The sequence below is a fragment of the Dendrobates tinctorius genome, unplaced genomic scaffold (genome assembly GCF_039654945.1).
Source record: "Dendrobates tinctorius isolate UK_male_01 unplaced genomic scaffold, ASM3965494v1 ptg000276l, whole genome shotgun sequence".
In the NCBI taxonomy this organism is placed as follows: Eukaryota; Metazoa; Chordata; class Amphibia; order Anura; family Dendrobatidae; genus Dendrobates; species Dendrobates tinctorius.
Genome location: NW_027361943.1, coordinates 4,636,076 through 4,650,599, shown reverse-complemented (window position 1 = coordinate 4,650,599; position 14,524 = coordinate 4,636,076). Strand labels below are relative to the sequence as shown.

Here is a 14,524-nt window from a genome sequence, read left to right as displayed (position 1 = left end):
ATCATATAGGAGGCAGACTGCTGTATACATCACATTGGAGACAGAATGCTGTATGCATCATAGAGGAGACACTGGGGCACATACATAACAGGATAGGCTGGGGCTTGTGCTGTTGTCGGTGGGACTGGAGTGCAGAGTGCATTGACTCTGCCCACAAAGTATGTCCTGATGCAGGATGAAATCATTTAGGCCTCTTTCACACTTCTGTTTTTGACAATCAGTCAAGATCCGCCGATTTGGAAAAAAAACGGATCCGCCATTTTTTTTGCGGATCCGTTTTTTTCCCCATTGACTTTCATTATTGGCGGATCTTGACGGATTGCCGTCCGTTGCATCCGTTTTTGTGCGGATCCGCCAAAATGTTGGTGTCCGTCAACATCCGCAAAGATTTCCAAATGGAGCTTGCAACTTTTTTTGGGCGGCGGATCCTCCAGACACTGATTTAACCCGAAATTCTGTCTGGGTGCCGGATAAAAAAAAAATTCTCTCTCTCATTCTCTCTCTCTTTCCCGGCCAGCAGTTCCTTTAAATTTCCTCATTCTGCGGATCCGTCCAAAAACGGATCCTGTGGCATCCGTTCACATCTGTTAGGAACGGATCCGCTTGTCCGCCTTTTTGGCGGATTTTAACTGACACAAAAAACAAGTGTGAAAGAGGCCTTAGTCCACACACCAAAGTAGTGAAATACTGCATGCAGTGTCAGGAGCAATTTAAGGGCCAGCGTTTTGACAGCTACTGGCCCAAGCACTGTGATCCGTGGTCCGATAACTGCGGTCCCTGGGAATCTGCCAGGGGCCAGAGAAAAGAATGTTACGAGCCTTAAAGGGCCTGTGGCTGGATGTACCACACCCATGAGCTAAAAAGTGAATTTGCTGGAGATAGATGCTCCTGATTCATTACGAGGCATACATGAATCCAGAGTGGCATGCGCCTCGCCACAAACGCTTACTCCAGAGGCCACTGAACAACAGTCGATCAGATACATGTATTACAGCCGCGATCTACAAGCAGCAAAACACTGGAGGTCAAGTGTTGGCTATGCGTCCATAAGAAATCAACCATTAACCGTATTTTTTTTCAAACCTTTTATTTACACTTTTGGTCGTGGCTTTTTTTGCGGGTCCCTTCCCCCCTAACAAAGCTTAGTTCTTGGTGTGTTTTTATATGGTTCCTCCCCCCCCAGTCATTATAAAAAAAAAAAAAATACTACACATACATTTGTAAAAAGATAAACAAAACACATTAAAATCAGTGATTTTACGTGACAGAAAAGAAAGTGGAATAAAAATAGTGTGTGAGAGAAAGACTTTACTGGACCTTTATTGTCTCTACAATCTCAGAAAACCATGTAGCACGAATTCTTTCATTAACTGACTGGTTGCCAGAGTGGTAAAAAAATACTAAAACCATCAAATACAGGCAAAACCAAAATATATCAATGTTTTTGAGAAGTCTTACCACGCATGTAATGTAGCACCAGCATTATACGGAGTCTGTCTCCAGGTTTATGCAACATAATCGGAGAGCACCATAATGAGACCCTGATAGAGGGATGTGTCACTTATTGGGCTGCTTACTATAGCATTGATCATATTCAAATGAAAAGTAATATCACTAGAGGACCAGTAAACCTGCTACCGTGCAGTCATCCATATTCAAGAGCTCTGTATATCCCCAGTCTTACCAATGATTAGCAGTTTCTGCCTGTGCACAGTGTATATAGAAAACTGCCTATCAGTGGTGTGGACAGATTTACAGAGCTCAGCTTTCAGAGAACTGCAGCAGATAAAACAAGCGATTATCAAAACTACAGCAAGCAGCCCAGTAAGTGATGCATCCATGAACTCAGGGTCTCTCTCCCTACATAATGCTGGTCTCCGATAGCAAAAAACCTGGGAACAGATTCTCTTTTAAAAGAAAGTCAAATGTAAAACATTTACTAACTTATCAGTGTTTTAAAGATACACTCACTATCGCAATAGGGGAATTCTACACGATTACCTAGTCCATTTTGGATTCCACGAGTGACCACAGTCTTGTAAGTATTAGTTATGTCTCAGCTCAAAACCCACAAAACATTCTGATTCTAAGAGTATCTGAACCTACACGGACTCTTCAGGGTGAAAATACTGTGGCCTGCTTTGGGGACAATTTTATTATTTGATTTAAATGCATGCATTTCAAGCTAAATCATCAGTTTTGCAATTGTGATACACTAAACATTTTGCACCGTTCAGTTCTTTGTTTCCCGCTATACTTTGATGTGGTCTACGAGTGGAGAAAAACAAGAAGAGTTAAACTCTCCTAACAGACCAAAAGTATGAGCTCACTGACCGATTCTTACTTAACTCATTCTACAGCCAGCAACAGACAGTGGCAAAAAAAATCTTATGAAATCCAATTGCAAAAAAGATTTTTTAGGACAAAATACAAGTACAGTATTTACTCGTGGGAGCAAGTTGTAGTACATGTAGTATGTTTTACCTTTATGCCCTATTTGAGCAGTAATGTAGTAAAAAAAAAAAAAAAACAACCATTTAGTGTCATCTTCAGGAAGACATTTATGGGTGATCAAGAAAGGTCTGTGCTTCTGCAATGCACTCATATTACTTTTATATGTACTTTCTGGCAACAACTAAACATACCATTATATTTAGCGACTGCAAGAGGTTGTTCCATGCTAAAATAAGGTTTGGTTTTCTACTTTCACAATAATTTTGTGATAAAGACACAAAACAGTCCATTATATGTACATGACAATAGAATGCCTTTATCTGCAGATCAACTAGGCCTTGGTGAGATGGATGGAAAGGGAGCTTGGTTATTGTAGGGTAAAACTATTCACATCACTGTAGAGAACCATGTCTATGTCCATCATGTTTATGATCCAAACAACCTGAAAGGAAGAAGAGAGGAGAATTAATACATGTCATTTATTCTCAGACACACATTACAGTGCAATAAAGTCACTTGTGGCTTAGTACACATAGAAACAGGTTATTACCGGGGTGGGCAGCTAGGTTTTAAAGTATATGGATACCTTGAGGGGCAATTTTTCCCCACTTCTATACCTGTATTTTTGGCTGAAAGTTATTTTTTGCAACTGGGTTTACTTAAAAATGCTGCAAAAACTGCACACATACAATCACTGTGCTGTTTATTGCTGACTGATTTTTCTGAGAATCAGTCAGCGAGCTTGCTGGCTGGTGGGAGCGGTTGTAACAGTTATCTTCCAACTGATTTATAACTACAAAGTTCAGTTAAACTTTCTTGTGATAAAAAAAAAAAAAAAAAAATCAGCTGAAAGGAACTCAGAAAACAAAATTTAACCATTAAGAATTCTCCCATCAGAACGAGCTCACTGACAGATTCTCTGCTAACTCATTCTGTGACAACAAACTGCAACACAAAGGCTATATTTCTATACAGAATGTGCAAAGTTTCTAGGAAACTGTTAAGAAAAAGCAATTGCAAAAATGATCCTTAGACAAAAATACATGCATTTAAGGAAAAAAAAATACATGAAAATCTGCCCACAAAGATGTTTGTGTCTTTTAAAGGGGTTGTCCACCCCTGAGGGAACTGTACACTGTTGGGATTTGGCTTTGCTTGCCGGATGAGAACAGGGCGCATGCAAAGTCTAACGTTAACGCACCGGAGACACGGATGTAATAAAATTCGAGAATATCCCAGCTCGTCACCGTGTTAGCCGGTTGTCAAGAACATGCCCGACAGCTAGCACATGATGTGAAAATCCCAATTCTCCGCCTTCGGGTAGGGTCACACGGCTGTTTTCTCTCCATCTGATTCTGATCAGAATTCTCCATCCTCAGTCCATGAAAATCGGACCATCCTCGGGTGTCATTAAGTGTGGTCCGATGTCTATGGTGCAGTCCCCTACACTTGCTTTGCCAATTTTGATCAGAGACTCGGATAAAAAAAAAAAGTGGCAAGTCTCCGATTTTTCCCTTGGACTGGACGTGTGCACAACCCATTAGCACTCGTACTCATAACATTCGTGGTTTTCACAGAATAGCACTCGGCCAAGGTAACTGGTCATGTGCCCTTCCAAAGAGATTCTACATTAGCAATCATTATGATCTCATGGACATTGTAAGATTAAATGCAGACTTGTGCCAAGAGACAGAGCTGGTCACAACTAGTGATGAGCGAGTATACTCGTTGCTCGGTTTTCCCGAGCATGCTCGGGTGTCCTCAGAGTATTTTGGTGTGCTCGGATATTTCGTTTTCGTCACCACAGCTGCATGATTTGTGGCTACTTGACAGCCTGAATACATGTTGGAATTCCCTAATAAACAGACAATCCCCACATGTATTCAGGCTGTCAAGTAGCCACAAATCATGCAGCTGCAGCGACAGAAACTAAATCTCCGAGCACACCAAAATAATCGGTGGACACCCGAGCAACGAGTATACTCGCTCATCACTAGTCCCAATCTACTAGCCCAACACTGTACCTATTGAGCAGCGCAGCACATAGATCTGATGGGGACACCGCTTGGCAGTCAAATATTGGTCTATGCCACTGCTACATAATGCAGGTCAATCAGAAGGTGCTGCAAGGAAGTTGGAAAATACAGAACCAGTTGGGATTCTTGGCAACTTGCTGGTCACTGTACTTTGCCAGGTGCAATACGACCCCATTCAGCTGCACTGGAATTTTTGGCTGCCTGATCCGTGTTGCCGGCCAAAAGCGCTGTCTGGCCCCAGCCTAACTCTAATCAGAAATTCATTTATAAATTATTACAGTAAACAAGTGCCTTCTAAAATGTTGGAAAAAAAGAAACCCTACTTACACAATCATACAAAACATCATAAATATGTTCCACATGGCAATAAAAATTCTGAAGTAGCGTAAACTGAGAAGAAATTCTCGAATATTGTCACCTGAAAAAAAAGAAAAACATTATTAGTTTGAAGTGGCACACATACATGAACTACTGTAAGTGTATATACAGAACATGCCTAAATCAAAATTCGTGCGACTCCTGGGACTCCCACCGATCCCAAGAATGGGTCTCTGTATTGCACCATCACTCCATTTATCCTCTATTGGACTGCCAGCAATAGCGGCAGTCCGCTATATCCAGCAGTCCCATGGAAAATGAATGGAGTCCTGGTACAGGTTTCAGGAGCAGCTCCCGTTCTTGGGTTCCTATTGATAGAAGATCATGTCTAAATAGTAGTCCAACCCCATGAGTAAACCTCATTTTACTAATCCCCTACCAGTTCTGTATGGATGCATAAAAATAAGCAAGCAAATCAAGCTTTTGCCATAAGCATAAGCCATTGAAACAGAATCCTGCAAAAGCAGTGCCAAAACCATAAATCCACGGCTCGTGTATGTCAGGCACATGGTCAGGTGTCCATCCAAGCATGACGCAAGGCTGTATAGCTGCCACCTCTTCCCACCATACATACGGGTATACTCAGTGCACATATATGGTGTTTTACCACTCACCAAATGTGCCTAATACAGGAACGTGGCACCGGCTTATCAGAGAAGGACCAGCCGGCTGTGGAGATCTTCCAAATAGGATTATGTTAAGCATGCTTACATCTCATCTGTGAACATCCACTTAATGCTGCAGATGGAAACTGATTTGTAGCAAATACATAATGTGGGAGAGCTGGGAATCAGTCACACAAATGGAGTCAGGAAGCCAAAATGTGATGTATTCCGCCATTGCTTAAGTATTAGAGCATTTATTGATGATCAGTACAATCACGTTGGAACCGCACATCCTCAGTATAGATGATAATTATTGGTTGTACAGGAAGTTTAGGAGAGTAAGGGGTATGTGATCAGAAAATCACCAAGGGGTTTATGTTCAATGTCGTTTTGCAAATGTTGGATTTTTTTTACTGGCATATCACCATCTACTTGGCCATAGGCTGCATGACTGAGTTATGCAGGAGAGCTGTCTTGCCATCCTCTGGCCTGGGGAAAGGTCATTGTGAAGGAGCAGGGTCAGCTGTGACATCGCCCATTGTTATCAGCTGTTTGTAGAGATGTCACCTGGCATTATAATCCTGTCTGTCTTCATAATAAGAAGGTTCTGTACACAACAAAGTTTTGTGATGTACAGTACACACACAAGAAAATTTTGCACATTTTGCACATTTTCCAAGCTACAAAGAATGGAGAGTTCTGAACCCTTCAGGTTTTCAGACAAATCAAAAGACAAATGATTCTTCCATAGGATGAACGTTAACAATTGTCCTGGCTGAACCTGCCAAACTGGTGTTATGCAAGATCTATGAGGACATATCCGAAACTGCAGGTAGATGTAGGATCTCCAGTCCTGTGTGTAAGGCAGAGCTATAAACAGAAACAAATTCACATAAACTACATCAAGCTATTACAATCCCTTTAACAACTTATGACGTACTATGTCCATCATGTGTTGCCTCCCTGCCTTTAATGCGGGCTCGCAACCTGAGCCTGCTTCTTTCCCAGCAGATAAATGCTGAAGAATTCAGTTATCTGCCTTTAACAGCCACTGACAGACTGCAATTTATGCCACATACAGCAATGCTGTGGCGTTGCTGTATATAGTACAAGCTATCAGACGATCGCAGGTTCAAGTTCCCTTAGGGGACTAATAGATGCTAAGCATATACTGCCAGATTTACAAGATTATAAAAAAAAAAACTAGATCCAGTCCAAGATACAAATAATAAATCAGATTATTAGAGAAAAGTCACTTAATTTGAACAGATGTCCCAGCCATATAAGATGGATCGCTCACTAGATGCAGGAAAGAATAAGCTGATGGCATGCGTTCCTATGGTCAGATGTTCTATAGTCAGAGAATAAGCTGCATTCAGACCGGAGCTGCAGAATGCGCAAGTTAGAACCGGTGAGTAACCCAAAGTGGATGTAGACGTTTACCAACATATTTCTGCACACCCTCTGTTAGGCCTGTTTCACATGTCCTGATATTTCCGGTACCGGAGATATCCATGTTCATTTATCTGTGTGCATAATACCAGTGGCACACATGTGGAAACCATATGCCGCATCGGTACCACACACACCGGCTCCTACGAAAAAGCAGTACAGTTAGAGCTGTTCCCTGTTGATGAAGACTGCTCTCATCATTCTCCCCTGCGATTCTGGCAATCAGCATGAGCAGAGGAGAATGATGAGAGTTATATTCAAGTGATAACAATGAGAGCAGGCGGTGGCTGATGGGACTATTACTCCCATCAACCTACTGCTAATAATAGTAAGAGCAGAAGCGGCTGATGAGAGTATTCCTCAGCCGCTGACTACGATATAAATAAAAAAAATCCAGCGTGGGTTCCCTTGTATTTTCAGCCAGGCAAAACTGACAGCTGGGAGCTGCAACCCTCAGCTGTCATCTTATGCAAGGCTGGTTATTCAAGAATACAGGGGTCCCTACGCTTTCTTTTAAATTATTGAAATAACTTAAAAAGCAGTGTGGGGTCCACCCCCACTTTTGACAAGCCAAGGTAAAACTGACAACTGGGGGCTGGTATTCTCAGGCAGGTAAGGGGCCATGGATATTGACCCCCCCCAGCTTAAAAATAGCAGTTCACAGCCACCCAGAAAATGCGCATCGATTAGATGTGCCAATTATGGTTCTTTGCCCAGCTCTTCCCACTTGCCCTGGCAAATGGGGTTCATATTTGTGGGGTTGATGTGACCTTAGTATTGTCAGATGATATCAAGCCCACAGATTACTTATGGAGAGACATCTATAAGACACCCATCCATTACTAATCCTATAATTATACGGTAAATAAAGACACAGCCAGAAGAAAGTCTTTATTTGAAATAAAAACAAAACACAGTTTTCCGTTTTTATATAACTGTTTATTTTTAAACTCACCCACCGCCTAATTACACTGAATCCCTCGTCTCCTGCAATAAAACAAAAATAAAAACAACAATATCCCTCACCTGTCCTTCTTTCTGTCCCATGCCGTAATGCATGTCTGGGGGATAGTTTTCAACCTGGACAGTGCCAAGTTGCAACCGTCCAGGATGAGAACCACCGGTGAATGAGCTGTTGCGAGCGCAGCCTCAGTGACCGGCGGTGACATCATCAAGGATACCGCCGGTCACTGAGGCTGTGTTGCCAACCAGGCTGAACTCAGCGACTTTTTCCCACGGTGCTCTCACTGTTATCACTTGAATAGAACTCATCATTCTATCCTGCTCCTGCTAATAGCCGGCAAAGCAGAAGAGAATTACGAGAGCGGTCTTCAGAACCCGGCACTGGGGAACAGCGCTCACTGTACCGCTGATTCTCAGGCGCCGGTACATGTCACACGGATGACATCCCTGTGTGTCATCTGTGTGCACGTGTGCGAGACGTTTTGCAGCCCGTACTGCCAGTAAAAGAAAGACATGTCAGTGTATTTTGCCCACAGACACAAGGTCCAAGGAAACACACCGACATGTGCACAGAACCACTTGAATGGGTCTATGTGTGTAAGTGTCTCCCGTATGTATGGCGACTGTCACACATACCGGATACACTGACGTCTGAAAGAGGCCTTAAACATATCACAATAGGAACACTGCCATGAACAAATACTGTTCACTATATTTATCGAGTGATCCATCATATTTGGCTGGGACATTGGTTCAAATGTAAGGATTTTCTATTTTTCAGTTTTAATTTTTATATTTTTCCAAAACCTTTTTAACATCTTGAGAGTCGGCACACAATTTACTAGACTGGAAATCATAGAAATTACCAAGAAAAGCCCATAACAATCATGTCACGACTCAGCTGTCGGGTGACCCAGGACAAGGGGCTCCTTCCTTGTCCGTAACACTAAGGGGCACCCTAGCTTGCGCTATTCCCCGGGATACTTCTGAAGGTGAAGATGTCAAAGGCACGTACTTTGCCTTAGCTCCTGAATCCGATCTCAGTTTGTACCCTTCCCTCACCCATGGAAGTAGTGTACTGTAATACACCAACCAGATTAACAAGGTAATATGAACAGGGGTAACAAAAATTCCCAAACATACAAATATACACACACATAACAGAGGAATGCACCGTGGAGTGGAGGATGGTGTTAAACCAAAGTAGGAGAAGAAAGGGAATTATCACACTCAAAACCAAGCAACAGTCACAGATAACAGTCTCCTTTCTTTATCTCCTGTATCAGCCCTCAGTCTGTACTATTCTCCCACCCAGGGAAGTGGGGATCTGCCGTGCACCGCAGTACACCAACCCGACAAACAAGGCAACACAAACGAGGGTACCTGGGATCCTAGGGTCAGCCATCGTGGAGCGGGGCGCCACAACGTTCCCCCCTAGGGTGCCAACCTCTGCAGTCAGGAAGGCGACAGCCTAGTTGACGTAAGCGGGACTTCTAGCTTACCCATTTTAATTGGTATTTTTGGAACACAGTTTCGTTTGTGTACTTTTTTTGCTGTGAACTATTGAATATGGTTTATTAATCAATAAAGAAAATTTGTAGGGATATATATGATCTAAAGGAAGGGAATCACACTTTCAAACCCAAGCAACAGTCACAGATAACTCCTCCAAACTCCTTCTCATATAAACAACTCTCCTCCAAGCCATGTAGCATAAGCTAGCTCTGACATGGGTTTCAATCACGACCCAGATTATGAAGGGGATGGGAGTAGATAACCGAGCTCAGACTCCCAGAGCTTTCACCATGGCCGATTAACCCCTGTTCTGCCAAAAGAAATAAACACTAATTAAAAAAGGAGGTGATGTGCTTCTTTTCAGCGCAGGAGTAACAGCAATCAGACGCTGCGGTCTTCTGGCTCCTTTCTGTTGCGGTAACCCCGTGACAGATCAAATTAGACAGGTATACAATCATGAACGAGTCTTCCTGCGTACGTTCATTTCCCAATTATTGGCCTACTGGGCAATGCTTGTTTGTTAGGTGACAAGATTCAAGCGTAACCTTCACTTTAATTTATATTTCATAATCAACATGGAAGTAAGCAAATTTGTAATACTTGTGAATACTTTCCCATTACGGAGATAGGAGATGGCGGCTGTTACGGATGAGATTCTATGAAAACCAAAAGCAAAACACAAAACAAATATCCTGGAATAAAAAAGTAAAAAAATATATTGCAAAAATTGCATGAAGGTAGTAATAATAGTAATAATAATAAGGGTATTTAGTTAACATAATTTTGATCAAAATAATGTAGAAGCCATCCCGCCACGTCACGGCAACCCTTGTGGGACAGTCCTAACTCTTGTATTTAAAACCTTTCCACTTGTCAAGTGACGTAAATGTGAACAAGGACAGAGGGACTGAACCACCAGTAATAGTATAGGCCAGACAGGATGGATTTTCCAACTCAGAAACAGGGCGGTCACACCCTTATATGCACAGAATGCACAATGAAACAATTGAGAAACTGGGTCTGAGCAGAAAAAGTAAATTAATGTGCATGCAAAATGTAATTGCATATGAACACATGACCTTTACACAGAGAAAACCAAAAGCAAAACACAAAACAAATATCCTGGAATAAAAAAGTAAAAAAATAAAAAAACATATTGCAAAAATTGGATGAAGGTAGTAATAATAGTAATAATAATAAGGGTATTTAGTTAACATAATTTTGATCAAAATAATGTAGAAGCCATCCCGCCACGTCACGGCAACCCTTGTGGGACAGTCCTAACTCTTGTATTTAAAACCTTTCCACTTGTCAAGTGACGTAAATGTGAACAAGGACAGAGGGACTGAACCACCAGTAATAGTATAGGCCAGACAGGATGGATTTTCCAACTCAGAAACAGGGCGGTCACACCCTTATATGCACAGAATGCACAATGAAACAATTGAGAAACTGGGTCTGAGCAGAAAAAGTAAATTAATGTGCATGCAAAATGTAATTGCATATGAACACATGACCTTTACACAGAGAAAACCAAAAGCAAAACACAAAACAAATATCCTGGAATAAAAAAGTAAAATACTATTACTGGTGGTTCAGTCCCTCTGTCCTTGTTCACATTTACGTCACTTGACAAGTGGAAAGGTTTTAAATACAAGAGTTAGGACTGTCCCACAAGGGTTGCCGTGACGTGGCGGGATGGCTTCTACATTATTTTGATCAAAATTATGTTAACTAAATACCCTTATTATTATTACTATTATTACTACCTTCATGCAATTTTTGCAATATGTTTTTTTACTTTTTTATTCCAGGATATTTGTTTTGTGTTTTGCTTTTGGTTTTCTCTGTGTAAAGGTCATGTGTTCATATGCAATTACATTTTGCATGCACATTAATTTACTTTTTCTGCTCAGACCCAGTTTCTCGGATGAGATTCTATGTAGACAGAGGGGGAAGAGATAGGAGGAGCTCTGCTTTAAGCTTCTCCCTCCTTCCATGAACATAAAATTGTATGTGTAATTTCAAAGAAATATCATCGTTCTTGGCTGCACATCAGTCTGTGTAAACAGGGCATATTCTTCCAAGAACATGATGTTCTACTGAAACAGAACGATCATCTAAACGAGACAATACAGTCGTGCCGCCTAGTTAGCCCTAAGTCCTGGGAAATATGGTGGCCAGTCCTTAGGCTTGCAGAGAAATGGCCTAACTCTCAGTCTCTACAATAGTGGTCTCCAACCTGTGGCTCTCCAGATGTCGTAATACTTTAAAAGTGTAAACATTTCTACTAAATGGAAAAAATATGGGGCCCAGTAGTCAGCCTGGAGGACTACGTGGGGCCCAGTATTCAGCCCGGAGGACTACGTGGGGCCCATTATGTGTGGGGATCACAGTTGGGACATCAAACTTTGTTGGAGTCACCATACTTTGCTGGGGGAGTTAAAGGGTTGGGGAGGGGGGTACAGTAGGGTCATCATACTATGCATGTACTTGGTTCATGGGACAACCCCTTTAAAGTTTGTTTCCATATGAAAAGGTTCATTATATTTGATAAGGAAAAACTTCCTCAATTGTATACATTTTAATAAATTTCAAGATTGGCCTGCGATTTTATCCAAGTTTCTAACTTTGACCCTCTGTGTCTCGGAGTTTGACATCCCTATGTTAGAGCATTCTCAGCATTGTGGTTTTGCAGCAATTAGACAGTGACAAAGTGAAAATCTCAGTTATAGAAGAACTTGGAATGTTTCTTTATACATTAAAAGGATTGCATCAAATAATACCCATCACTTAAATCTGGTTTTGTTAAATTTATTTTTGAAACTTTTTTGGAGATTTTTTTTTTTTACCACATCACACAGAAAGAAACAAACTATAAAAAAAAAAAAAAAAAAAAAAAGTTTAAAACTTGCAATTTTCCATTAACTACTAGGGATATTTTAGCATCAATGACTTTTCAGCAGTCCCATTTTCTTCACAGACTGGATTACAAAGACAGCTAACGCCTCTATACATAGGATCCACCAGTCACAATAGGGGGTGTCACCGCTGCACAATGACCTTTGCACATGCTGATTAGAAGTATCAATACATTGACTGGGTCGAATCTGTTCATTGTGGATCTCCTGAAACAAGTTTAAAAATAAAAACTTGATTCAAACAGGCAGCCATCTTCTGATGACACATTCCCTTTAATGGTGGCTGGACAGCACAGCTTCCAGAGGGTCGTAGCAGTCTAGTGCCAGTATATCCTTATCAATGTGACTACATAGTATTTTCTGCTACTAAGAAAACCATTTTAGAATAATCTTAGGACCTTTCCACCATGTGTGATGCTCCTCATGGAGAGTGCATTTGTGGCTTTGAAGCTGCACCTTCAACATCACTCATTTTAGGCTGCCTCGACAATTTAGGCTCACCAAACGAATTAATGATTAGATTTGATGCTTTCCATGAGCACTCACTGTGTAGAATATGTTTGGGAACTTGTACACACCTGTAGTTGCTTCTGAGGGATCATCTCCAAATCCCTGGGAATCTTTCTTCTTTCTGTGATTAGAAAGGGTGAAAACATTGTGTGAACAAGTAATAAAGTTCCTATCATTTATCAGAAATCTTCACCCTTCATGATAAGCTGTGCTGCTGTGCAACAATGCCAGACAAGCCATATGACATGCATGGTGACTAATGCGACACATAGCCATAGGTCACAGTATGGCAATGCTGCATCACAGCACCATGTCAATTAATATGGGCACATTGCTGGAAATATGACATGCAAGTAACACCCTAACATATCTGATGGCTAGGGTCTCCCACTGCAAAATACAATGATTCCATTAGTGGGGTTTATTAAACAGGGAGCCGTAGAAGTGATCAGTCTTTTAATTGGGTTTTAGAAGATTTCTCCATTCACTGCCATAGAAAGCTTAAAGGGAATCTGTCACCCTTTTTTCGAATATGAGCTGCTGGCACCGCCATCAGGGGCTTATCTACAGCATTCTGTAATGCTGTAGATAAGCCCCCAACATAACCTGAAAGATAAGAAAAAAAAGAGTTAAGGCCCCGTCACACATAAAGATGCACCAGCGATCCCAACAAAGATACGACCTTGTCAGGATCGCTGATGCATCGCTACATGATCGCTGGTGAGCTGCCAAACAGGCAGCTTCACCAGCGATCAGCACGAGTGAGGACGCTGGTCTCTAAGGTAAATATCGGGTTACTAAGCGGCGTGCATGACTTAGTTACCCGATGTGTACCTTAGAAACCTGCATGCTCGCGCCGGGAGCTGCCAGCACGCAGGTTTCTAAGGTACACATCAGGTAACTGTGTGACTCGCGTCGCTTAGTAACCCAAAATTTACCTTCGATACCAGCTCCCAGCGCCTGCTTAGAGTGCTGGGAGCCTCGCTGATCGTTGGCTCCCGCCGCCACACGCAGCAATGCGCGCTGGCCAGCGGGAGACCAGCGATCAAAAAATGGCCCAGGCCGATCGAGCACGATCAGCGATACCCGGCATCTTCATACGATGACATCCTCTTCTTTCTTTCCTGTTGTGGCTCCGGCACAGGCCCACTGCACTGACCTGTTGAGGGCAAAGCAGAATACTGCAGTGCGCAGGCGCCGGACCTCTCCCAGCACTGCAGGACTCTGCTCTGCCCTCAACAGGGCAGAGCAGTGCGCCTGTGCCGGAGCCACAATAGGAAGGAAAGAAGAGGATGTCATCGCTACAAGATGGGAGGTGCCGGACCGGACCGCAACACCCATCGGACCAGACCGCCCCCCCGGTGAGTATAATCTAACTCTTTTTTCTTGTCTTTCAGGTTACATTGGGGGTTTATCTACAGCATTACAGAATGCTGTAGACAAGCCCCTGATGTCGGTGCCAGCAGCTCATATTCGAAAAAAGGGGTGACAGATTCCCTTTAAAGGCATATTTCCATAGGAAACACTTATGGTATATTGACAGTATGTGTTATAAATGTCTGACAGTTAAACCAGCACTCCTCCTCCCATCAAAGTTTTTATCTTCGTAACCCCTTCATGACCCAGCCTATTTTGACCTTAATGACCTGGCCATTTTTTGCAATTGACCAGTGTCCCTTTATGAGGTAAT

At 42.2% G+C, this 14,524-nt stretch overlaps 1 protein-coding gene across 3 annotated transcripts in view; it reads right to left on the bottom strand.

Annotated features, from left to right (window-relative positions):
• Nucleotides 1–1,165: 1,165 nt before the first annotated feature.
• SMIM7 (small integral membrane protein 7) overlaps nucleotides 1,166–14,524 on the bottom strand; it is a 36,063-nt gene continuing 22,704 nt past the window's right edge. For 2 of the 3 annotated variants that reach the window (XM_073559849.1, XM_073559847.1), the window contains exons 3-5: nucleotides 12,903–12,955; nucleotides 4,818–4,908; nucleotides 1,166–2,896 (exon numbers count right to left, since the gene is read on the bottom strand). In XM_073559849.1, coding sequence (XP_073415950.1) covers nucleotides 2,881–2,896; nucleotides 4,818–4,908; nucleotides 12,903–12,955 — 160 coding nt within the window. In that variant the 3' untranslated portion in view covers nucleotides 1,166–2,880. Of the gene's footprint in view, nucleotides 2,897–4,817; nucleotides 4,909–12,201; nucleotides 12,532–12,902; nucleotides 12,956–14,524 lie in introns of those variants that run through there. The other variant, XM_073559848.1, reaches the window with a different exon arrangement.